Source organism: Salmo salar, chromosome ssa03, assembly GCF_905237065.1.
Source record: "Salmo salar chromosome ssa03, Ssal_v3.1, whole genome shotgun sequence".
NCBI lineage: Eukaryota > Metazoa > Chordata > Actinopteri > Salmoniformes > Salmonidae > Salmo > Salmo salar.
Window position 1 is genome coordinate 34806911 of NC_059444.1, and position 27157 is coordinate 34834067.

General features: G+C 45.2%; 1 protein-coding gene across 11 annotated transcripts in view; it reads left to right on the forward strand.

Moving 5' to 3' along the window:
* mib1 (MIB E3 ubiquitin protein ligase 1) overlaps window positions 1–27157 on the forward strand; it is a 99254-nt gene that overhangs the window by 42046 nt on the left and 30051 nt on the right. For all 11 annotated transcript variants that reach the window (XM_045714754.1, XM_014191774.2, XM_045714755.1 and 8 more), the window contains one exon: window positions 1–152. In XM_045714754.1, coding sequence (XP_045570710.1) covers window positions 1–152 — 152 coding nt within the window. The remainder of the gene's footprint in view (window positions 153–27157) is intronic.

Here is a 27157-nt window from a genome sequence, read left to right on the forward strand (position 1 = left end):
GACTCAGAGGGAGACACCCCCCTACATGATGCCATCAGTAAGAAGAGAGATGACATGCTGTCTGTGCTGCTGGAGGCGGGTGCAGATGTCACCATTACCAACAACAACGGTTTCAACGCCCTGCACCACGCTGCCCTCCGAGGGAACCCCAGGTACAACCCTGATACTTATCTGGCCCTAACCGCCAAGCCAGGGCTGATGATGAAAAAAGTCAATGTGGAAATCTGCCTTTTGGCTTCACAGGAAACCAAGTGAATGGAATGGGAAGCCCTGGCGTCTATACAGTTGCGTTTGTGGCTTGCCAAGTTGAAGTGTTTCAAACACGTTTTACTTTTATTGATTGCAAATGAACAAATTGAATGAGACTGCTAGAAAATGGCTTATGACCACACTGAACCGCAAATGACTTTTTGAGGTTGATGTGTTTGTTTCTGACTGTTAGACTAGGCAAGTCTACGGCCTCTGTCAGTAGCCTCCTCGTCCTTGGCCACGTCTATTTCTAGCTCCACCTGGTTGCTTCTGCTCCACTCTGTAGCTATGGGCTATTCTCATGCATGAGACACACATTAAGGCAGGTAGCTCAGCGAGACTACAATATACCGGTCACACACACACACACACACACACACATACACACACTAGCCGCTGCCATTGTGGCTTGGCAGTAGGTCTGGCTCATGGTGTACGGTCTGGTCAGGGCTAGCTAGGGGACATTATCATTCCCCTTAGCTGATACACATTCCATTGGCACGAGGACAGAGGGAATTGGGGTCAGAGGGCTCTGGCGCACCTGCTATTTCAGCCCTGCCTGACATAGTCTGGTATGGTGTAGTCCACTGGGAGTGGCACAGACAGCAGCAGCACACTGGAATACAGTGGAATAATAGTGGTATAACACTGGAATACATTAAGCCCCCCTGAGTCCTCCTATGGCACTGCCTGCAACTCATAGATAGCCAGTTAAAACAATAATCTGGATTGCAATCGGCGTGCCTCGCTGTGCCGGCCTGCCTATTACTGCATAAGCCTTGTGGCCTCAGTCAGGCGCATTGAAGTCATTTGTCATAATGCGGTGATTTAACCAGTTAATGGCATCAAAAGATGGGAGACAAATGTTTCTGTTTTTCTTCTTTTTTTGTTTCATATGAATCTTGAACTCTGAGTGTGTTTCAGTCCAGGCAACTGGACTGAGTGGACTCCCATTGTACTGTACATTAATGCTCTGTACATTGCATTCCCTCCAGGGCCTAAGATGTACTTTTTTGTTGTTGTTATTGCCATAATTACATAACACCAAAAAAAAACATGACCATGCTTTGTAATGTTTCTAAAACCAGTAATGTGGTAAATTGCTAAATGTTCAGTCTTTCAACCAACATTTTATCAGATGAGAAAATGTTCTGCTGCCCCTTTAAGAGCGGGTGGTTACCGTGGTAACGGGGCCACTTGAGTTGTGTGTGTGATTTTGGATCTGACTAGTAGTAGACGGCGACTCTTTGCTTTCAATTGAAGCAGCAGATTCAAACCAACATCGAAAAGCAACCAAGCTTGTGAACAAAACAATGTAGTAGCCAAGAAACACGAGGACCAAGTCTCACTTCATTGACTTTAGAGTAAATTAGACCAACTGTTATGCCTGTGCGCAGTGCCTCCAAAAGTGAATCTATCAGCATTGAGAAGGGTGCAATTACGGCCCGGTACACAGCAGGAGGGAGGCGGTGTCAAACTAGCTAGTACACAGCAGGTGGGGGTGACACCTTGTGCTAACTAGCAAGCTAGTTGGGGCGGTTCATGAAGGGACCAATGGGGTGGGGGGGTCAGATGCAGGAACGCCCACATGCAAGAACGCCCCGAATTGCAGGCTGCAGTTGCACGCCATTGTCAGCACTTAACTTAGTGCGCAAAGCTCCCTAGCCAGGTATTGTTGCTGCGTGAGGTGGGATACAGGATTCCTATTTCTTTGGGCGATTAGCAGCTGTGAAACAAAATGGCCGAAATTAGCACGTGCTCATACTTGACTTTTGACTGTTATTTGCAAATGTGAACGTAATGCTCGCACTGTGGAGCCCTGCATATTGACCACCCGCCTACGTGGCTGGTGAAATAGACATCCCTACCCGCCAATATCTTAATCTACCCACATTTGGCAGGTGTTCATTTTATACCCTGATTCCCTCCACCAGTGTGTAACAGTGGGAGTTGTCAGTCTTATATCAAGTGTACAGTAAAGGTGAAAAGTGCTGGAGTCAGTATTTGTTACAGGCCAGGGCCCGTGTTGTTGTGACCTGCTGCCTTGCTTTCCACCCAACCTCTGTCCCCCTCGCCTTCAGAGAAACCAAGATGTGTACGTCGATTTCACACTCAAGCTCCTCCACAATATTGCAGAGAGAGAGAAAAATGGCCGTCTGGACTCGAGCACGTCTTAAACCCCTTGAAAAGGACGTCTCCCTTGGTTGAAGTGAATGTATTTATTTTAGCAGTGCTTTAATGCAGTGGCTTTTGAGTCCTGATAGAGTGCTTGGGTCTGGGAGTAGGTTTTGACTGCAGTAGTAGTGTCGTGTTCTTCAAAAGCACCCTAGGTGGTTGTCAGACGAAGTTTAGTGGCCGTCAGTGGCGATGCCAAACCTTTGAAAATAGGTCGGGAAATGAAATCCTTTCCCTCGAAATATCTGTCGGGTGGTGTTTGTTCAGTTGAAATGGTTATTGTTCAGTGGTACATGACTCAAGCTTCTGTTCAGGCTATTTATGTTCAGTTATGGATGAATACTTCCTGCCACGGGATGTTCTTGTATTGATTGTACTTATAATCCAAGTTGCATGTCTTGTGCATCATCTGGGACCAGAGAAACAAATCTGACAATCCCTCCATGTACACTAAATAGGACACCCATCAGCCATATGTTCAGACATCAGACAGTAATGGCGGGCAGCCAGTGTGCGTGTGTGGTAGTGCCCTCCAGGTGTGGGTAAATGTTGTTGAGGATGAAGGGGGGGACGACGACACAGGAGGAGTTGAGGTGACAGATGAGTCTGGCATCTGGCAGTGTGTGTGGAGTGGAGGCCCAAACGCGGAGACAAATAAACTGTACCAGCAGGGGCGCCTGCTAATGCGGGAGCTAAACTATATATCACCGCTGTCATTACTCACCCATACCGCGTCAAGTTTTGTATGTGCTTGTCTGAGAGATGGAAAGGGGGAGAGAGGGAGGAAGATGGATGAATAGAGAGGGAGAGAGATTGAAAGCAGATTGAAATGGTCGTGTTTATATATAAAGCAACAGGTTTTGTGAGTCAGTTAATTGCGTCTTTTACAATTAGTGTGTAATTTAGGCTACTTGGTAAATAGGAAGAGTTGAGGTGACACCTTTTTTAAATTGAGTATGGAGGGTTAAGCTTGCGTGTGTACGTACTGTGTGTGTGTGTGTGTGTGTGTGTGTGTGTGTGTGTGTGTGTGTGTGTTTACTGCTGCTTCTGCCGCTGACGGGGGACTGGTTCCTCTCAGCAGCTCTGGCTCTGTCTGGCTGGAAGGCGCTCGCTTCTACAGCACTGTAAACAATACGATTAATAACCTGTGAGTCATAAACGGTACGGGGCTCCAAACAGAGCAGGCCCTGCAGTGTCAGACCAGACAACTCCGCCACCTTTTTACACGCCTCTCACCCTTTTTTAATACAGCTCTCAACATCCCCTTTAACGCTACAGTCTGGGATCTGGGAATCTGTTTAAGGGTCAAGTTGCCAGGACACGTTTTTTTTTTCTTTTTTCTCCAAATTGCATAATGTAGCTTTAACGCACCAACAAACGGATAGGACACCCCGTATAGTACTAATTACCTGACCTGCTGGGTTACCAGGCGCACACACCGGTTCACTCTGCCAGAACTAATGGAGACTAGAGAGAGGAGATCGCTTCTACTGTTGGTCGTTGTAACGGGTCATAATTATTTCAAAAATATATTTTACAGAGGCCTGTAGTGAAGACTGCTGTGAAATGGTTGTGTTGGATGTTTGTTTGGTTTCTGGGATTCGTTGCTGCTGCTGCAGGGCAGACATTTCTGGAATTACAATGAGGGTTTTACCACCTGAAGTAGGTACTTTAAGATTAGCTTAATCTGACTGGGAGACAATTGGGATTGAGACTGTTATGCTATTATTACCAGGCTAGGTTCACCTCCAGGGTTGTTGTTTTTTTATCGAAAGGGGCTAAGGTGGTCGGCCTGTCGGCGCGCCAAACTTTAGAACATTTTATAGGCCCCCGTCTTGGCGGTGTAGATGAAGTTAGCATTTTTGAGACAATTTCCTGCAATTCAAAACAATTCTCCATGGAGCTGAGACATTTTTGCTGTTTTTAAAGCTAATTTAACTGCAATTCTACATTAGAGCTGAGTGAGAATGTTAGTTTTAAAACTAGTTTCCTGCAATTATAATGCTGCGTTCTTTTGCTCAAACATAATAACAAAATGAATACTGCCTACATAAAGCCAACAAATAAAAAATTGCAGCCTGCAGGTAGAAAATATCCTGATTTAAAAAATAAATATCCTATAAATGACATTGGCTACGTAAGTCCTGTCTGCAATGAACTTGAAACGTTGTATCAACTATTAAGTTGGGTCCAGACCTGAAGTTTGTGCTAGCAAACTTGCAACATTGTACAAAATATTCTGGGCCCTCACTTACCCTGCAGTGAGCATTTGCGTTAAGGATACGAAGCAGTGCTTGATTTGGGCAGGTGCTCACCAGAGCGGAGTACCGGCACCTCAAATGTTCTACTGCTTGAGCTCCTGTTCCTCTTATAGAATATCAGCTCAAAAGTATTATGGAGCTCCTGCACCTAAATATAAACAGTGCCAGCATCCAAAATGAGTACCGGAACCTATTTCAATCCAAGTCAAGCACTGATATGAAGTTATCAGTTTGGCCTATTTTATGACATTTCTACTGGATCAGAGCATGACATTTTTTCCGCTTTCACGCTGAGTGGTTATTGAAGGGAAGAGGCCTACTTCTGTGTGTGTGTGTCCTTACTCAACATTGACAGGAGCACTCCAAACAACAAAAGACAATGACTAAATTGAATGAAATGAACCAAAACCTGTTTCTCACAAGTATATCATAGGTTGGGCACGCTCCAAACAATGTGTCCACTCAGACAATGAGAAGACTGGAATAATAATGTTGAATGCATTTAAATAATTACCGTAACCAAAGCAACAAACATTGTAGATTAGAAATGATAGGAATTAATGGTAAATGTACTACAGGGGATATATGTAATGGGGAATTGATATACACTAACAATCAAACGCAAACAATTGACATAATGAAGTTATGAAACAATGAATGTGCACAAATTGGCGGGAGAGAGCGCATTCTGGAGAGAGAAGGGCATTGTGCATCTGGGTGCATGGTCAATCCGACTTCAGCGTTGACCATGCAGCATTTACGGTGATATGGCCTCAGCAGATGTCAAGGTCATTCATACTTCTTGCACGTCACGGAGCAGTGCAGAGCTACCGTCAACCAATCATGTCAATGCGAAGCTATACAGAGCCTTCTGCATTGTTACAAAATTTTGGCGATGCGGTACGGAGCTCGATTTTGCATCTGCATGTCTCTGGAGGCTCCGCAATTGCGTCACACCCTCAATATGGAGCCTCCGACAATATTTTTGTATAAAAAATAAATTGGCTTTTAGTCTAGGCTTCCGCGATGGGTTAGTTCACTACTCATTCCAGGGTTTTTCTTTATTTTGACTATTTTCTACATTGTAGAATAATAGTGAAGACATCAAAACTATTAAATAACACACATGGAGTCATGCAGTAACCAAAAAAGTGTTAAACAAATCCAAATATATTTGACTTTCAAAGTAGCCACCCTTTGCCTTGATGACAGCTTTGCACACACTTGGCATTCTCTCAACCAGCTTCATGAGGTAGTCACCTGGAATGTATTTCAAGTATTAGGTGTGGCTTGTTAAAAGTTAATTTATGGAACTTCTTTCCTTAATGCGTTTGAGCCAATCAGTTGTGTTGTGACAGCGTAGGAGTGGTATACATAGGATAGCCCTATTTGGTAAAAGGTCATATTATGCCAAGAACAGCTCAAATAAGCAAAGAGAAACGACAGTCCATCATTACTTTAAGAAATGAAGGTCAGTCAATCCGAAACATTTCAAGAACTTAGTTTCTTCAAGTGCAGTCACAAAAACCATCAAAGCACTATGATGAAACTGCTTCTCATAAGGACTGCTACAGGAAAGGATGACCCAGAGTTACCTCTGCTGCAGAGGATAAGTTAATCAGAGCTACCAGCCTCAGAAATGGCAGACCAAATACATGCCTCACAGAGTTCAAGAATCAGACACATCTCAACATCAACTGTTCAGAGGAGACTGCGTGAAACAGGCCTTCATGAATTGCTGCAAAGAAACCACTACTAAACGACACCAATAATAAGGACAGACTTGCTTGGGCCAGGACACACGAGCAATGGACACTAGACCGGTGGAAATCTGTCCTTTGGTCTGATGAGTCCTAATTTTAGATTTTTGGTTCCAACTGCTGTTTCTTTGTGAGATGTAGGTGAACGGATGATCTCTGCATATGTGTTTTCCAACGTGAAGCATGGAGGAGGAGGTGGGATGGTGTGTGGGTGCTTTGCTGGTGATGCTGTCAGGGGATTTTATTTAGAATTCAAGGCACACTTAACCAGCAACAATGAATGTGCACAAATTGGCGGGAGAGAGCGCATTCTGGAGAGAGAAGGGCATTGTGCATCTGGGTGCATGGTCAATCCGACTTCAGCGTTGACCATGCAGCATTTACGGTGATATGGCCTCAGCAGATGTCAAGGTCATTCATACTTCTTGCACTTCACGGAGCAGTGCAGAGCTACCGTCAACCAATCATGTCAATGCGAAGCTATACAGAGCCTTCTGCATTGTTACAAAATTTTGGCGATGCGGTACGGAGCTCGATTTTGCATCTGCATGTCTCTGGAGGCTCCGCAATTGCGTCACACCCTCAATATGGAGCCTCCGACAATATTTTTGTATAAAAAATAAATTGGCTTTTAGTCTAGGCTTCCGCGATGGGTTAGTTCACTACTCATTCCAGGGTTTTTCTTTATTTTGACTATTTTCTACATTGTAGAATAATAGTGAAGACATCAAAACTATTAAATAACACACATGGAGTCATGCAGTAACCAAAAAGTGTTAAACAAATCCAAATATATTTGACTTTCAAAGTAGCCACCCTTTGCCTTGATGACAGCTTTGCACACACTTGGCATTCTCTCAACCAGCTTCATGAGGTAGTCACCTGGAATGTATTTCAAGTAACAGGTGTGGCTTGTTAAAAGTTAATTTATGGAACTTCTTTCCTTAATGCGTTTGAGCCAATCAGTTGTGTTGTGACAGCGTAGGAGTGGTATACATAGGATAGCCCTATTTGGTAAAAGGTCATATTATGCCAAGAACAGCTCAAATAAGCAAAGAGAAACGACAGTCCATCATTACTTTAAGAAATGAAGGTCAGTCAATCCGAAACATTTCAAGAACTTAGTTTCTTCAAGTGCAGTCACAAAAACCATCAAAGCACTATGATGAAACTGCTTCTCATAAGGACTGCTACAGGAAAGGATGACCCAGAGTTACCTCTGCTGCAGAGGATAAGTTAATCAGAGCTACCAGCCTCAGAAATGGCAGACCAAATACATGCCTCACAGAGTTCAAGAATCAGACACATCTCAACATCAACTGTTCAGAGGAGACTGCGTGAATCAGGCCTTCATGAATTGCTGCAAAGAAACCACTACTAAACGACACCAATAATAAGTAGATACTTGCTTGGGCCAGGACACACGAGCAATGGACACTAGACCGGTGGAAATCTGTCCTTTGGTCTGATGAGTCCTAATTTTAGATTTTTGGTTCCAACTGCTGTTTCTTTGTGAGATGTAGGTGAACGGATGATCTCTGCATATGTGTTTTCCAACGTGAAGCATGGAGGAGGAGGTGGGATGGTGTGTGGGTGCTTTGCTGGTGATGCTGTCAGGGATTTTATTTAGAATTCAAGGCACACTTAACCAGCAACAATGAATGTGCACAAATTGGCGGGAGAGAGCGCATTCTGGAGAGAGAAGGGCATTGTGCATCTGGGTGCATGGTCAATCCGACTTCAGCATTGACCATGCAGCATTTACGGTGATATGGCCTCAGCAGATGTCAAGGTCATTCATACTTCTTGCACTTCACGGAGCAGTGCAGAGCTACCATCAACCAATCATGTCAATGCGAAGCTATACAGAGCCTTCTGCATTGTTACAAAATTTTGGCGATGCGGTACGGAGCTCGATACCACAGCATTCTGCAGCGATATGCCATTCCATCTGGTTTGCGCTTAGTGGGACTTTCATTTGTTTTTCAACAGGACAATGACCCAACACACCTCCACGCTGTGTAAGGACTATTTCACCAAGAAGGAGAGTGATGGAGTGCTGCGTCAGATTACCTGGCCTCCACAATCACCCGACCTCAACCCAATTGAGATGGTTTGGGATGAGTTTGACTGCAGAGTGAAGGAAAAGCAGCCAACAAGTGCTCAGCATATGTGGAAACTCCAAGACTGTTGGAAAAGAATTCCAGGTGAAGCTGGTTGAGAGAATGCCAAGAGAGTGCAAAGCTGTCATCAAGGCAAAGGGTGGCTACTTTGAAGAATCTAAAATTTAAAATATATATTTTGATTTAACACTTTTTTTTGTTGCTGCATGATTCCATATGTGTTATTTCACTGTTACAATGTAGAAAATAGTCAAAACAAAGACCCTAGAATGAGTAAGTGTGTCTAAACTTTTGATTAGTACTGTATGCGTTTGTTACTGCTCGACTAAAACAATCTCGGTCGACCAACAGCCTAACGACCAAACAGTTGACGAGTCGACTAATTGGGGTCAGCCCTAAAAAATATATGGGTCGTTATCTTTTCTACGTACTTTATATCCGTTTTAGTCATTTAACTTTACACCGAATGTGTTTTTCCATCTCTAAAATGTATTAACTTAACAATGTTTGGATTTAGGCAACCCGAAAAATACTTAGGCAGGCCACGCAAGGATTACAATGGCAGAAAAATCCCTGACTTGAAGTTGTGCAAGGCTACTCGTAGTTCAAGGATAAAGTATAACGTTTTGCTGTAAACGGTGGTCTCGGACCGTGACATGCATAAGACGATCGGAGTCATGGAGATGACCAGGTGCCCTTCAGTCTTGATGATGGCGGTCTTTGACCTCTACGTGTTGATAAACTCTTATGATGAACACTATGATTATTGCTTTAGACCGACAACGCAAAATATATCAACTTTTTTGCTGCGTCCAGTTTATTTAATGATCTCAAGAATGGCGTGCTCATGATGGAGTTTTATGTCTGTTTTTATGTGGTGAAGCCAAAGACAACATTTCTAATTCTAACTTTCATTTCAATAAATCTTTATTGTTCTTGAGCGGCTGCAGCTGAAAACGTATTTTTTTTTATTTTTATACAAGCTAATCAAACACTTTAGGCTACTTGTGGTTATAATAGTATAATGGCACAGTTGCAATAACCACTCAATTACAAGTGCAACCCTTCTTGTTCTTCATAGGCTTATATTTTGTTTTGTTAATTTAACACCCGTGTCCCTTTTATAGATCACAATTTCAACCAGATGTTGGCCCATTTGAGTCACTTATAGCCATGGCTTTAGGGTGTGTGATGTCACAGCTCGGTCAGGTCAGATTGACATTAAACATGAAAGCCAAGTGTGATGCAATTCTGTATGTGAGAGACCGAGTAACGGAAAGAGGCAGAAAGGTGGTGGTGGTGGTGGGGGGGTGCAGAGGAATGGTTTGATCTGCCTGCATGAACTGCGGCTGCGTGTGTGTCAGTCTGCGAGGGGTCTGCTCCTTATGATTTGTGCGTTTAGCTCCCGTCCTCTGGAGCATCTGGCTCTTATCTCCCCCTCTTCTCGCTCACACACACACACATACACACACACACACACACACACACACACACACACACACACACACAAAGGAGGCTTCTCCAAAGAGGGGGTCCGGTACCTGGTCTACTATTCCCCACTCCCCTTCGCTCTCTTTAAAACGTTCCCTTAGATCTGCACTTTCAAACCGTTTTATGTGGCCCCACTGTGCTGCGTTGGCTTGCCTCCCCACGTCTCAACACTAATTGTATGTTAATATATCATCCTGTGGTAGTCAGTTGGAGGAGCTAGTTCTGGCGTGGCCCCTGGGCTGCTGCTGCATTCTTTACACAGCCATGTGAGTTAACTCAGCGCGGAACGCTGGGTGTTTCTGAAGCGCACTGCGTACAGGTAACTGCAAAAACACAGGAAGCACCAACATAGTGTCTTTAATAGGGCGTTGGGCCAACCCGAGCCGGCATACATTCTACACGTGTCTGGAACTCTATTGGAGGGACGCGACACAATTCTTCCACGAGAAATTCCATCGTTTGGAGTTTTGTAGATGGTGGTGGGAAGCACCGCCTCAGGCTCCGTTCCAACATTTCCTAGAAGTGTTCAATTGTGTTGAGATTTGGTGACTAAGACGGCCATGGGTTACAGATATGGTTTACATCGTTTTCATGCGCATCAAACCATTCAGTGACCACCTGTGCCCTACGGCTATGCATCCGTAGTCGGCAAAATAATGGCCTACCCAGCATTTTTATAGATGGATGACGGGATGTTAATTGTTTTATCCACTCAGGAACCACACCTGTGTGGAAGCACCTGCTTTCAATCTACTTTGTATACCCCTCAAGTGTTTCCATTGTTTTGGCAGTTACCTGTACGTCCCCTGCTATTTTTTAAAAACAGCCGTTGAGTTGCGCATCTGGTTGGAATGCCAGTCTTGCACATGCGTTCTACGGTCAAGTCGAAGAGTAAGGGACGCTGCAGCGGTTTGTTCAGTCTCTGATGGCTTCTTTTTTATTAGTCAAGATGGAAGAAAGGCAGACAGACTCAGCAATGAAACATGATACTTGATCAATAATCACTTAGACACGTCGGCTCTCATCTTCACTAAGTCGAGGCATCTGGCTACACCTGATCATTGACGCTATCATCCAGTCAGTCAGAACATTGAAGAGAGAGGAGCTCCGGTAGGACGGTATGTAGTCATCAAAGCATAGCTACAGCTGGTTGAAGGGGACCAAATCCATTCAAGAGGTGATTTGGTTCCTTTTTACCAGCTTTAGCAAAGCATTAGGTGTTCACTGGGTCAAGGACTGGAGTGTCGGCAACCCAGCTGGAACAAGCTGGAAACATGAACATACAGTATAATACAGTACAGGGAAGTGTGTAGTGTACTAATACTGCAATTAGGACATCAGCCATCAAGTATTATGTCTGCCCGCTCCATTAACTAAAATCTCTACTCTACCCCCCCCTCTCTCTTTCCCACACCACAGCCATATCTCCCTCGTGCTCTGCTCTGCCCTCCAGCCAGTCTATTTATCCTTGTTGCGATGTTTTAAGTTGCCTTTCCAACCTCTCTCTGAGAGAGGGAGGAAAAATGGTTCCCTAAGAAAAGGATAATAATCTGTCGCGGTGCACTTGAGTCAAATGTCCCGGAGTCATGTAGCAATTACAGCCTGTGACGGATGGGACCCGCTGCGTGTGTGTGTGTGTGTGCGTGCCAGGTCACTGAAACCGAGGCCGACACCCATACCTCCGCAGTCAGCCTCACACACTCCTAATGCAGCGCTCAAGGGGGCATTACTTTGGCCCAGTCATTCATATCAGTCATAGACTTATTTTAAAATAGTATGTATTTAAACGATGAGCGTTCTCATGTTTTCCATGGTGGTCCTTTCAATGAATGTCATTGGCCTGCTGGTTAACTGTACTTTTTAACTGTCATTTAGTTATTATACCTTTTTGTTGCTCCAATTTCCGGAACAGTTTTGATGTGAACAGGTTTTTCTATGAGTGCGCCTAAGAGCCACTTTCTAAGAGCAGAGCAGCAGCTGAGGGACAGATCGGGAGAGCGATAGAGAGAGATCAGCACAGGGGCAGCTCGGTATGGCACAGGAGAGAGGCTATTTGCAACACACACACACACTAGATGAGTCAGATGGGTGGGGGCCCGGCTTGCACCATTTCGTCCACTGTCCATAACAGGGCAAAAGCAAGGGGTCGACAGACCGACCGACAGGCACTGAGCATTTGATAATGTCAGCATCTGCTGTGTGGTGTCAGTCAGGCAGCATGTTATGGCCAGAGAGAGAGACCCCCTAGACAGTTGGTAGAATAGCTGCTATGGCTTTACAGAAAGGGAGGGAGAGATTGAGGGATTGAGACATACGCAGATGGTTATTGACAGAAGGACTGAGAAAGGTTAGACTGGGGGGGGGTAACGAAAGAGAAATACATTTAGTAGCCTAAATCTTCTGTCCAGATTAGTCTCTTCAAATGACATTTGAGCTTGACGTAACCATTTCACCCCTACCCTCATTGGAAGGTCTCTTGTACTATTCGCTACGTTTTCTAATTTCCGAGTTCCGAACCCCCTCCTTCAAGCAGTAACGGCTTAGCTTACCCTAAAGCGTAGCTGCACCCTGAGCTAGCCTACACTTCATAGAAAAGGCAAACGCAGGTCTGTCTCAGTCTTCAAGCATTTTAGTTTACACCACAGAGAATCTGAGTGCCTGTACCACCAGTTTTATCTTCATGAATCAAATATGACTGCACTGAGGTAAAAAGAAAAACCAGACTGTATTAAGAGGGGACAAGTAGGTTACAAATTCCACTTCTCTCTTTCTGAAGTCTAAAAATGAGACTTTTTTTTTTTTTACTTAAAAAAAAATCCTGTCTTGTCGCTGGAATGGCACTGGTGCACATTGTCAAAGACTGAATTAAGAATCTTGCTTCTTCCCTACCTCCTTTCACTTTCTCTCATGGATGGCAAATGGAATACGTCCTCGCAGCGCCATCCTCAGCATGTTAATCAAACCACAACAGAGTGCCATTGTGCATTATTTCATTATACTAGTCCCATAGCACAAAGGTGTCCCAGATGAAGCACTAGACTTTTCCATTGCTTGACTGCTCTGCACTAGCATGGTCTGGTTTGCACTGTGCTGCTTTTAGCAGATTTTGTGTTAGCGCACCGCACCGCTCAGCTCAGCTCACTACGACAACTTCCGCAAGCTTTTGTTTTTTACGCTGCAGACCAAAAAACGCAATGGAAACGCTTTCTTAGTTTTGTTACACCTTTTTCAGCTGCCACAGCCCTCTTCCCCCCCCCCTCTCTCCTGTGGGCCTTTATTTGTTTGAAGCAGTGATACAATTGGAATCGTCTGACAGGGCCGAAGCTGGCCCTGATCCTGCATTGTCACTTTTCGACGGTCCTAAGCTGCACTGCCAACTGCCGTGCGGCGCAGCAAAGCATTTGGCAAGCATAGCAAACTGAACAATGAGGCTAGGAATCAGCAGCGGAGGGGAGGGGTGCAGAGGGGTTTTCAGAGGGGTCGGGGGGGGTATGTTGGGAGAGACATTGCTATAGCTGGACTGGACACACACTAGGGCTAACGCCACACACCATGCCTGCCGTATGATCCAGCACTGTGGCAGAGCCAGCAGCTTTTTAAACGGCAGCAACTGCCTGCCTGCCTCTTTCTCTCTGATCTGCCTCCTCAGCAGCTCTCCTCTCTGCTGCGTTTTCATCCCATCGCCGCGCTTTTATTAAACAAAGATGGCAACATTTTGCCATAATTCACCTTCCTTATTTTCCTGTCCCGAGGGACCTTTTTGAAGAGATTATAGTATTAATAATGGAGCTCTGGCCTGGCTCTCTGGCATACCTATTTCTCTCTCTCCCTCCCCCTGTACTAGTCGCAAGCTAAGTTGCAGCTGGCTGTGATTCAAAAGGCCATAATGCAGTAAAGCCCACCAATGTTGAAAGGAGGACCTGTTCCTATGGCGATGTCACAGGGTCATTATTACTTCTGAGTTTGTCGGTGACGCAACTAACTCGTTCCTTACTAGCTCCAACCAAGTCGTTCCTTACTAGCTCCAACCAAGTCGTTCCTTACTAGCTCCAACCAAGTCGTTCCTTACTAGCTCCAACCAAGTCGTTCCTTACTAGCTCCAACCAAGTCGTTCCTTACTAGCTCCAACCAAGTCGTTCCTTACTAGCTCCAACCAAGTCGTTCCTTACTAGCTCCAACCAAGTCGTTCCTTACTAGCTCCAACCAAGTCGTTCCTTACTAGCTCCAACCAAGTCGTTTCCTTACTAGCTCCAACCAAGTCGTTTCTTACTGACTGGAACTAACTGACAGAACCAATTAATTCCACCACACAGGAGAATAATACAAGCCAAACACGCTAACCCTATATCTCCACTCTGGTAGACACATGTAGGCTAAACAATCATTTCGGGAAATATTCTGATTTCTTGGTTAATAGTGTGGATCATATTGCCAGTTAGAGAAACCAGTATTAACTATGTCCCTACAGCAGTTATATTGCTGCAGTGACACTTCCCCAAAACAGTATAGCTAATGTCTTCGCCCCTCTCTCCACTCCGCCCACTATTCTAATTTACACCCCCGAAATCGCAGTTGTGTTCACAACCATCTCCACACACAGCGATATAGATTGTCAACAAAAAAAACAGGGACTCTCATCAACCAAGAAACATTCCCCGTCGCTCCGCCAGTTGAGGGTCCACACCTCACCAAGAATACATACTTCTTTACATTCCATAGCTGTCATATATTCATATGGGTACATAAAGAAGTATGTACACCAAGTAGGCAATCACAGTGAATTCACAAGGTCGCACGGAGCAGCTAGTAGTGGCAGCATAGATTTTCTCTCTCACCGTTTTCCCCCTCCTAAGAATGCAGTGTGAGTCTGCACCGTAAGGTGACTTTGAGCGTGATTTCAGATCAACACTCGAGGCTGCTTTTCTTTAGCTACCCAGTAAAGTTCAACCAGCCCCCCTCCCCTCCCCCCATTTTCAGAAGTGTTCCAGTCCTGTCGGTGCTGTTTGTCCCAGTGATCCCATCAGTCCTCCAGAGAACTGGGACAAACCATTGGGAACAGGGAGTTCTTTTCTTTTCTTTTTTTCTCGCTCTCATTTTACAGCAAGAGAAGGTTGTCCTGGTCTTCTTCCAGCAAATAAAAAAAAAGAAAGAGGACGAGTGTAGAGGGGTGGGTCAAAAATTCAAAAGCGGTGGAGACTAAGCGTAGTTGACTTGTTCGTTGCTGGTTATGCGTCCTTGGTAGGTGGTTAGGCTCTGTGCACCTTGTCTTGTATGAGGCTTGATCCTACTGTCCTGGAAATAGGGGAGCACTTTCAAGTTACGTAGGCTACATGGTATACTTTTACACCTCCCTGATCCTCCCCCCGCTCTCTCTCTCGCTCTCTCTTACGCCCACCCTCTTCCCCATATCCCTAACCAGTTATGCACCTCCCTCCCTCCTCGCTCTTGTCCCATACATGTCTCTGGTGTCACTGTCTGCCCCTCGCCCCCCAGCTAGCGGTGTGTCCAGTGTCCACCCAGCTCCCTGCTGGCCCGTTGCCTCCTGCTGATGTTTGAAAACGAGGGTGGCGATCTATCCAAGTGGAATAGGAAGCTATTGTGAGCAGGATTTGGGTTTTAGGCTCATACACAGGCAGGCAGCACAGAACAGGCCAGAGGTCACATGCATGCACTAATACTGCTGGCCTGCCCACTCAGCACTTGTATGTTGATTGGCCGTGGGTGGCGCTGCTCCTTTTTTAATTTCCCCCCTCGCTCTTTTCTCCACCTCTTTCTCTCTGTTCCTTGGTTCTGTGGGCGTTTCGCTCCCTTTCTTCTTGTCACTCTTTCTTCCTCCTCACCTGCCCGTCCCGTGTTTAACGGTGGCAGCAGCTGTTCTGTTAGAGGGGGAGAATATGACGGATAGGAGGCAATAGATCAATAACGATTTGCGCGACGGCGTGAAAAGTTCAGCGAGTCTCTAATGAATCTTTAACCCAGCTCAACACATTCCACAAGTCAACACTGCCTGGTGGCAGCTTGTACTCCCAACCCCCCTCTAAACCACTAGCAGTCTAGCTTAGGTGCTGACTGGCTGACTGAGGTTATGTCTGTGTGGGGGAGAGTTAGTTTACATGTTACCTCTAAACACTTATGTTTGTGAATGTGGATGACGAGTGTGGAAGTGTTAATGCCATATATAGTGAAATGTATTTGTGAGTTCTGGTTCTGGAAATAGGAATGAATGAAGAGTTGGCCATTGAGAATTGGAGGTGTCCTGTCCAGTTGTTCTCAGCTTAAAGATGGGGCAGGGCTGGCTGGGTGGGTGGATGAGGCAGCTCTGCTGTGTTGGTGTGACGTCCCGTTTAGGAAAAGTCACAGCCTCCCGAGAGAATTGAGTGAGGTGGGGGGGATTCCTCCTGGAGGACTAGCTAACTAGCGACTGACTGACTGACGTAAAGGGAAGGAGTGAATGAGCAGAGTTGGTGCCTTGCTGTCTGGCCCTGCCCCGGCCTGGTCTGGTGTGGTCTGAGATATACAGTAGCACTGCAGTATTGTGCCCTGCCTGCCTGCCCCTAGCAAGTGTGGGAGAGGGAGGGAGAGGGGAAGAGCGAGACAAACTGGGTTACTACCACCACTGCATGGGTTCAGCCAGCCTGTGACACACATCCACTCAGTCAGCCGTAACCCCCATCAGCCCTCCTCCCCCCTGTCCCCACCCCTCTACCTCCACATCGGTGTTAATTCACTGACCCAGCTTTGTACCGTCAATCCGGTCCATTTCATCCTGTTCTGTTTAAAACTCAAGTCCTGTTTGTTCGCCATGGCAACCGACGCCGTTCGTTAAGGCTGCTGACACCTCGTCGTCATCCACACCGACGATATATCATCCACATTCCGACCATCCGGCCGTCATCCTCGGGACTATTATGTCTTCAAAACGTACCCCTATGATTCAAAGAAAACAAAAACGACGACGATGATGATGACCCCGTTCCAAAAATGAAGTCTTCGGCCTCATCTTGGCCAGTGAATGAAAAGGCACGAGGGTAATCAAATACCCAGAAATGTTCTATCGCCATCAGATATCTCCTTTATCAAGTGGACGCAAAAAAATTGATGAGTTCCCAGTCAGGTAGATGGAGGACAGAGTGTGAAGAAGAAGAAGAGCGAATGCTTCTGTCTCTGGCTGTCTCTGTCTCCACGTCAGTGCGGGTTTGAGCTAACGAGTCCGTCATTAGATATCAGAGGGGCTGCAACCGTGACACCTAATGAGCCAGGCAGAGCGGGAGCTCTGATGCTGCTGCAGCAGCATGTCCTGCCACAGCACAACCGGGTGAGTGCGGGAGGGGGAGGGAGAGAGGGGAAACAACAAAAATATCCATGTGGACGTCAACTGAACAGACGGCAACTTTCCCTCCTCGTTCATTCCACCTTCACCTGCTTCTTCTTTCTCTCTTTTTCGTTCCACGCTCCTTCCTTCCCGGCCGGTATTCTCTTTCCTCCTATGGGTCTACCCAGGCAGCCAGCAAGAGACCCCAGAAGAGAGAAGCCCCAAGGTGTTGGTTGGTTAAGTTATTTTCTGTCCTACTGGCTGGCTGCTACTGTGTGCTGCTGACTGCTGCCACTGCAGAACAGTAAATTCCACTCCCCCTTCCGACTGACTACGCTACTCACAGCCAAGCCATGCTCTTAATAATGGATTGCGTCCCTCCGCTGAAAGCGATAGAAGAGGACGGAGCAGAGGGAAGAGACGTCAGGGGCCCGTCGGGTAAATTCCCCCTTTTTAAATGAAAAAGGGGGGAGCATATGTTACCTGTCAGATCAGTTTGTTAACTGGGGCTGCTCCTCCTCTTCTCCCTCTCCTCCTCCTCTCTTCTTCCGTAGTGAGGAGAACCATAATGACCTAGAGAGCTTGCGCTCCAGCTGCTGCAGCCATCGTGTGCTGGGTGCATGCCTGACTCGCTGAATCAGCTCTCTGGTTGGGGGAGGGAGGGGGGAGCGTCAGAGTCAGGGAGAGGTGGGGGGTTGGGGTGGAGCGCTCTCTCTCTCTCTCACACACACACGCACACGCACACACACACACACACTCAAGCCATACCTTTAGGAGGGGAAAGACATCGGTCTGACATGGGGAGCTAGCTGCCGTTTGAAAAAGGTGTCGGAGGAATGAAAAAACTGCAGCATTCCTCTCTTACCATGTGCATTCTGAGGGAGAGACGGAAGGGAGGATTCCCTTGTCTGTAGGAGACAGGCAGAAAGTGTAGCACTCTCCCTTCTTCCCTCTCCCTCTTTCTTCTTATTCATTTGACATATTCACACACATACAGCCTCTGCGCTTTCTGTGCTGGGGATTTCTAAAACGCAACACTTTTATTATTCAGTGCATCTACTTCACAAGAGAAGAGTGAGGGAGTCAGCCGAGTAGTTTTGATATTTGCCATTTAAAAAAAAAAAGGTCTTGATAGCAATTTGCTCATGTTACAGTTGGTGAGCACAGTTAAGGGAGGAAAAGGGTAGCCTATTTTATTAACCTTTATTTAAATCTGCACTGTAACTTTTTGGGCAATCCAACGAAATTCACATAGAAATGTGTGTTATTGATCTGTCATTCTCTTTGAAAGCAAGTCTAAGAAGCGGTAGATCTGTTCTGTGTACGCTCTTTCTGTGCTTGCTGTTCTTAAGTTTTGTTTTTGGATCTTTTACTTTCGGTTTTGTACACCGGCTTCAAACAGTTGAAAATACAATATTTTTTTGTTATGGAAAATATATTTCGCAGCAGTTTAGATGTTTCATTGATTCTCTACACCAGGGGTTCCCAAACTTGTTCACTCGGGGCCCCTTCCAGCGCCCGTGCCACGTCTATTTCTATGGGCACAAGCACTGTTTGACACAAACTGTTCACACCCCTCTTGTTGGTGGAGAGAATTTTGCAGGTTTAAAGCTTATTTCCTGCAATTCTACACATTTTTTCAAGGGTTGCGAGATAAAATGTTGCACATTTAAAGCAAATTTTCGCGCAATTCTATACATTTTGCCATGTCTAATGTATATTCATGTCATATTTGAGCGACACCAAAATGAAGACAAGTTATAAATAGCTCTCTTAGGTTTGCAATGACTGACATGACAAGAGGAACTGGTGATGCACTACCCAGTTTCGATAATGTACCCTGTGAACTATTGCAACTGTCAAGAGCCGGACTGAGTTCATTTAAAATAAAATCTATATATTATTTTGTTTATTTCATAGTTCACAGCTGAAATCTTTACAGTAGACGTGACACCCTCATTAGGCCAAACCAACCCAGCAGGGGTCACCTCTTCAGGGGGAGAAGGTCACGGCCTAGAGAAGGTGGTAGTGGGAGGTAGGGCAGCTAACTCACGCACACTTAAAACGCACACAGCGAATAAGAGACGAGCTTAACTGGTGGTGTCCCCCATAGAAATGCAATGACTAGAAAGGGCATTTCTATGAGTCTATTTCTATTGTGTCCCTTCCTCACAGTACAGAAAGCAAAGCTACCGTTGGTTACTTGACTCTCTCTTTATGGCTAGCCAAGCATTTGAAACACGCATTCAGAATTGGTCCCAGGTTGCTGGGCTGCTCCGGTGTCTCTCTCTTTCCACCACCTCCCTGACCATATTTAGTCAAGCAGTGCGTCTCCGCGTCACTCCCCCTTCCCTTCCGTAAACCCCTTTCAGCAACTGTTGGCCACAGGCTCCGGGAAGCCTACGTCCAGGTCCCCTGCCTGTCGTTTGCACCTCTCGTCCATCCTTCCTGCGAGGCGAGCAGTGTCGGTTGGTTTGGCCCGGCCGAGCAGGCAAGCCCCACACTGTCTACTACTCCTGCCATTTGCTGCGCTATTTTTAGTACCGCCAAATAAAGTGGTCTCCCTCTTATGGTTCCTCTTGTATATTCCTGAGTCTTTCTTTCCCCCTCCCCTGTTTTACTTCAACTCCCCCTCTTCTCTCCCTCCTTTTGAACCCCCCTTCACTCTCTCCCTATCCGCTTTTTAAATAGCGCTGGAGCACACTGCTTATGGTCGAGCTCGCGTCTGCTCAAACTCTATACTTAGAAACACTGCGCATTTCAGAAAGAGAGGAGGAGGAGGAGGAGGAGGAGGGAGGGAAAGAGATTGTGCTGGTGAGAAGTGGAAAGGGTACTGGAGAGCAGCTGATCTAGTTGTGCATGTGTCAGCCTCACCTCGAAGCTTAGTGTGCGCGTGTTACCCAAAGGCTTTGTCTTTTCTCCTTTTTGAGCTTTTGAATTCATTTTCAAGTGGCTTTTTCTAGCTTTGCCGAGGCACGAAGAATCTGTTGGTCTCGTCAAAGGGCATATCTACTGCACTGCCTGGAATGTCCTCTGTGTCCTCTTCTCTATCTCACTCTCTCGCACTTCCTCTCTCTCTCTCTTTCGCTCGCTCTGGAGCAGTGCTTGTCTTTGACTATTCCTGCTACCTGTAGTGACAGTGCACCAGTCCCATACCCCCTACCCTGCATTTAACTGCATCGCCCGAGGATGTGTATTTCATTATTCCAGGCCCATGTTTTTTCACACCATTTACTGTCATGTCCCCTGCAAGAAGTAATCATATGGAAATGTCTCTGAGGTATTTGTGTCATTATAAAAGAGAAGGAAAACCGCCCAGAGACACAGTAGCTGAGATGGAGAGGGGCTCATGTTGTGAGGAAAGTGTGTTGTCATCAAAAAGAGTAGCCTAACGTCTTGCGTTAGCCTAATGCTCTTCATTCCAAAGCATATCTACTGATTTGATTTATATATCGTTGCTAACAAGCTCACTGGCAACACTTCCTCATCTCCACTATAACAAAACTATATCCCTGGCTTTTTTATGGGGCGAGTGTAAGAAATCCTTGCATAGATTTAAGTATGCAACTCAATTAATATATTGTCAGTAAAATGTATAGCTTTTCGATCACGTTATCTTTATGGCTATTACAAGAATTGACCATTTGCCAGGTTGGAATGGATTCATTCCTGGCTAATGTGTGCTCAAAGCTTGACCTTACATGGCCAATGAAAGTGCAGAATTGCAACTGTATAAATGGCAGGCCCGGAACGTCCACCTGTTATTGGGCTCTAAAAAGGAGTCCCACAGTCTGTCTCCACTTTCCTTCAGCAGTTAGGCAGGGCCCTCTTTAAATCAAACCAGTCATAACTCCATTGCTAACAGACATAATTTCACTTAGTGTCATCAGATCAGAGAGTGAGGAGGGCTGTGTTTGGCGGTGGGGGTTTGTGCTTAAGTTATTGGTCTTTTTGTTCTGTTCTCAACTGGTTTTGGCTCAAATCCCCATCTCTGGAAGTCCTATGTTTGTTTATTAGGGCTGTGTCCTAAATGGTTCCCTATGTAGTGCATTACTTCCGACCGTAGCCATTTTTATTACACTAGATAACTGTATTCCTTACTTGACCATCTCCACTCAACCATCGTGCTTACACCCCCCCGCTATTATCCAATGCTACACACTCAACAGCTCTTCATTTCCACATTCCTCCTGTCAGGCACTGCTCCTGCTGCGTTGTCCAGCCACTACTTTATGTATGTGCGAGTAGGGCTGGGTGATATGGCCAGTATCAAAGTATTTAAAAAAAAAAATTATTATGGTATTTTTATGTTTTTAAATAATAAAAGGTCAAAATGTTCTTTATGAGTAGTGTGCGACCCTAGGGTGGCAACACATACACTACATGACCAAAAGAATGTGGACACCATCTTATCGAACATCTCATTCCAAAATCATGAGCATTAATATGAAGTTCGTCCCCCCCTTTGCTTCTATAACAGCCTCCACTCTTCTGGGAAGGCTTTCCACTAGATGTTGAAACATTGCTGTGGAGTCTTTCTTCCATTCAGCCACAAGATCATTAGTGAGGTCGGGCACTGATGTTAGGCGATTAGGTCTGGCTCGCAGTCGGCGTTCCAATTCATCCCAAAGCTTTTCGATGGAGTTGAGGTCAGGGCGCTATGCAGGCCAGTCAAGTTCTTCCACATTGATCTCGACAAACCATTTTTGTATGGATCTTGCTTTGTGCACGGGGGTATCGTCATGCTGAAACAAGGAAGGGCCTTCCCCAAACTGTTGCCACAAAGTTGGAAGTATTGAATCATCTAGAATGTCATTGTATACTGTAGCGTTATTATTTCCCTTCACTGGAACTAAGGGGCCTAGCCCGAACAATGAGAAACGACCTCGGACCATTATTCCTCCTCCACCAAACTTTGCAGTTGGCACTATGCATTGGGGCAGGTAGCGTTCTCCTATAGAAACCCATTTCAGGAAGCTTCCAGAGGCAGTTTGTTACTCGGTAGTGAGTGTTGCAACTGAGGGCAGACGATTTTTACATGCTACGCGATTCAGCACTCAGTGGTCCTGAGCGCTTGCGTGGCCTACCACTTCGCGGCTGAGCCGTTGTTGCTCCTTGACATTTTCACTTCACAATAACAGGTCTTACAGTTGACCGTGCTTCTACACTTGCATTGCTTGCTGTTTGGGGTTTTAGGCTGGGTTTCTGTACAGCATTTTGTGACATCAGCTGATGTAAGAAGGGCTTTATAAATGCATCTTCATTTCCTGCACTCATTTGAGAGAATTTCCACACTGCCACATTAGGGTGGGACGATATGGGCAAAAAAATCTAGGCCTTCTTTTTTATCAAATGTGGCAAGTTGCTATTTCTCTTGCAATTTAGATCAACACACTTGGGTGAACGGTGTAAAAATGATTATTCTAATTCTATAGTTGGAAAATAATAGTGGGCACTTAGAATACACTGTTTGACGTGACAATGAATGAAAATACCAGGGTAAGAACCAAAGTGTTGGTCAGTGTTTCCTAGGGGACTTAATCATCTTTACTCTATGTAGCTAACACATTCATGCTTCTACTATTCCTCTTTGATTTGAAAGATACTGTTGCACAAACATAGTCACCGATCTCAATCCTCTTTAAAGGACTGGGTAAAAAAAAAATGTTAAATATGTGTTCGCTTTGTATTCGCACTGCCCTTGCCTTTGAATGAGGACTCAAATTTTTTGCCAGTTCAATTCACCTTTTTTTGTGGTCCGAGTCCCCTTTGCATTCACATTGCTATGTTTAGAAAGGAACCAAGATCTTTTTTCAACATTCACTTGGGTTTTCACAAAGTGCGCAAGATAAGCCATTCCATCAGAAAGTATTATCGCAAAGCTAGACAAACCTATTTTGGAAGCTAATAGATTGCAATTATTATTGTTTCATCTTTTAACTAAATGCAATCAGAAGATAATATTAACATGGAAATATTATTGGTATCAAAATAAATAGCAGAAGAATAACTGCAGATTAAATAACGCTGTAATTGAAAATTTCACACTCAATGTCGGCTACCACCCCTTCAAAAGCTTGAATAGATTTTGTACCCTATGTTGATTGTGACCAAATGCATTGTCGTCTTCTCACAGTATTTAACCCCCACATTCGAATAAACCGCTCTCTTAGCCTACAGATAACATATTGCAAACAAATAATCTGAACAAAAAACTTCTGTGCGTCCTTGACAATCGCTAATCAGTAGCCGAAAACAGCACACGTTTTTTTTTTCCAGTCTGCTCATCGTCTCTCTTTTGTGGCACCAGTGTGAGGGGTTATGGCAAGGGAAACGGTGTTGCAGTAGTCTAGTGTGTGGTGTGGGAATAATGACAAGTGAACCTGGGGAGCTTTGTGTTCACCTTTCCCTAAAAAGGGAACCAGACTGTGGAATTCAAGCGAACCGAACACGGACCACCTCTCGAGATTTGGTCTCAGTTCGCTTCGGGGCTCTTTTGAGGTGTCTGAGTTCCTTTTGGATTGTTTACACTGCACAAACAATTTAAGTCAACTGCCTTGAGTTCACATAAATTGTCTGAAAGAGACCAAGTGTAAAAACACCCTAGCCTTCATATAGCGAGTTTCTCTGCCCTAGCCAACCCCAGCCGAGCCAGCAGACATTTTCCAGCCAATGTGTGGTGTAAGAGTGTGCTGCCGTTGAGTTTGCTTCGCCTGAAGCGGTCGCTCAAAAAACACATGGACTTTGACCGAACAAAGTCAGGCCCCAGTTAGAGGCTATGACTAGAGCTTGGAGTTTTCCTGGTCAGGTGACCTGGTCAGCCAGGGGGAACAACTCCTCCCTAATGCTAAACCCGCAGTGGTTTGTCTGACATGTCCCGTTTCGCCCAGCCAGCCCAACCTGAACCAAGCCCAGCAGTTTAATTAGAATTACCTCAAGACAGTCATGCATCTGCCTCTGAAGCACCATCACAGCATCACTCAACCAGCCCCAGCGGCCTCACATGCGTCCTCCCTGCCTGGGTGATAAATAGTACGGGCTGGATGTTAAGCTGAGCAGGTAATCGATCAATATGCGAAGGTAGGGGCCACAGCACTAATTGATTGGATGGTTTCAGCTGGATAAAAGGGTGGGGCAGCTGTTTTCACTCTACTGTCTTAAGACAACAACTCCATTCAACCAAGAGTTCCACTAAGACAGGCCATTTATAAGTTATTGATTGGCGACGTAGTGTTTTGGTAGGTCTCAATGCTGTTCCTTTCTGGAACCGAACATTTCGGTGTGCAAAAACCATGAAAGCTTTTGAAAACTAGTCAAGAACTTGTTTTTGGACTTTCCATGTGCCAGAATGAGTGGATGAGTTTGAGCAACGTGTTCTCGACATTCACAATGTGCTCTCAGGTTGGACATATTTTTTTCAACTACTTTTTGGCGGGGCTATTCAATTGATACTCTCCCATGTGATTGACACAGCTTCTGTCACAAGACTCTGGACTTGAAAGAGATCCCCTCGAACTTGATGGACTGCAGGAGTTTGACGATCCTTCAGATCATTTTGAAGCTTTTTCAAGGTCTTTGACTTTGTGATCCTGACTGCTGAAGTTTGACCCATGAGGCTTCTTTCAGCTGTCCAACTCAGCTCTGTGTATCACACCAACACCATTGCGGGATTATAAGCAATTTTTTTTGATTGAGTCCAGTTTGTAGCCTGGTCCCAGATCTGTTTGCTATTTTTCCAACTCCTGTGGTCATTGATGACAATGATGAACATAGGAGTTGGCAAGACCGCACACACAGATCTGTTATCATACTGTGCTTTTGAGGTTAAACCTTCTCACTCTTCCTTCCATCAGTAAGGATCTTCTTCCCTTCATCCCTTCTTGGGGCTCCCGAGTGGCGCAGCAGTCTAAGACACTGCATCTCAGTGCTAGAGGCGTCACTACAGACACCCTGGTTCGAATCCAGGCTGTATCACAACCAGACGGTAATTGGGAGACCCATAGGGCGGCGCAGAATTGGCCCAGCGTTGTCCAGGTTATGCCGTCATTGTAAATAAGAATTTGTTCTTAACTGACTTGCCTTAGACCGCTGCGCCACTCTGCGAATCAGAGGGGGTGCTCCTAATGTTTGGTATACTCAGTGTGTATGGTACATACATGCACTCTGTATGTTTGGCATTTTCACCTGATGGTTTTTCATATTCATATGGTAATATGGGAGAGGACTAAGACAGGTGCTTGTACAGTGTCAATAAAGGGAGGTGACAGGGAAGGTGTTTGATGAGGATAATGCAAAACTACCACCCTGTTGCCGTATGTTCACTCGCACACACAGTTACAATTCTCCTGAGCCACATTGAACATAGGAGCGTTTTCCTTGTTGCAGGATAAAACCAAGAGGGGACACACAGTTACATACAGAGGCCTTTTTTTGTATTTTTATTATGATACGTTTGTTGTTTATCTGCAGTGTGTATGATCGGTCCTTTCCCCAGTTGATCTGGCCTAATTCCGGATTGGGTGGCTGGAGGACGGAGATAAGTGCTCTGTAATTCATTAAAAGATAAGTGATCTCACCGAGATGCGTTACTCCAGGTAACCTTTGCAAGGCAGATGAGATGAGCTGCAGTCGTAGACCACATTTCGCTATGCGTGTCTAGAGCCTAATAGGACCATTTTACTCTTATGTGCGCCTAAATATTTTGTTGTGTGACCTTGAATTTTAATTTAGTAGCACACAATGCGCCTAGAAAAAAGTATGTTTTATTTCTTTGTGCGCCTTTGGGTGAAAGTGACTACACAAGTGCATGTACACACACACACATTCATATGCACACACACTCAAATGTAACAGGAAAAAGCCTTTGTATTGTGTAGACTACCTATCTACTGCAGGGATTGTTCTGCCATTTAAATCCTAGTCCAAACAATGTGAAAAAATATACACTCCCGATCAAAAGTTTTAGAACACCTACTCATTCCAGGTTTTTCTTTATTTTTACTATTTTCTACATTGTAGAATAATAGTGAAGACATCAAAACTATGAAATAACACATATGGAACCATGTAGTAACCAAAAAAGTCAAACAAACAAAATATATTTTATATTTGAGATTCTTCAAATTGCCACCCTTTGCCTTGACAGCTTTGCATACTCTTGGCATTTTTACCTGTTTTTGCTTTGTCATTATGAGGTATTGTGTGTCGATTGCTAAGGGATGAAAACAATTTAATACATTTTAGAATACGGTTGTAACGTAACAAATTGTGGAAAAGGTCAAGGGGTCTGAATACTTTCCGAATCCACCCGTTCAAATTTGTGGATTCGGCTATTTCAGCCATATCCGTTGCTGACACGTGTATAGACAAACATTGGCAGTAGAGTGGCCTTACTGAAGAGCTCAGTGACTTTCAACGTGGCACCTTTCCAACAAGTCAGTTAATCTTATTTCTGCCCCGCTAGAGCTGCCCGGGTCAACTGTAAGTGCTGTTAGTGTGAAGTGGAAACGTTTGAAGCAACAACAGCTCAGCCGCGAAGTGGTAGGCTACATAAGCTCACAGAATGGGACCGCCGAGTGTAAATATTGTTTGTCCTCGGTTGCAACACTCACTACAGAGTTCCAAACTGCCATTGGAAGCAACTTCAGCACAATAACTACTTGTCGGAGCTTCATGAAATTGGTTTCCATGGCCGAGCAACCGCACATAAGCCTACGATCACCATGCACAATGCCAAGCTTCGGCTGGAGTGGTGTAGAGCTCGCAGCCATTAGACTCTGGAACAGT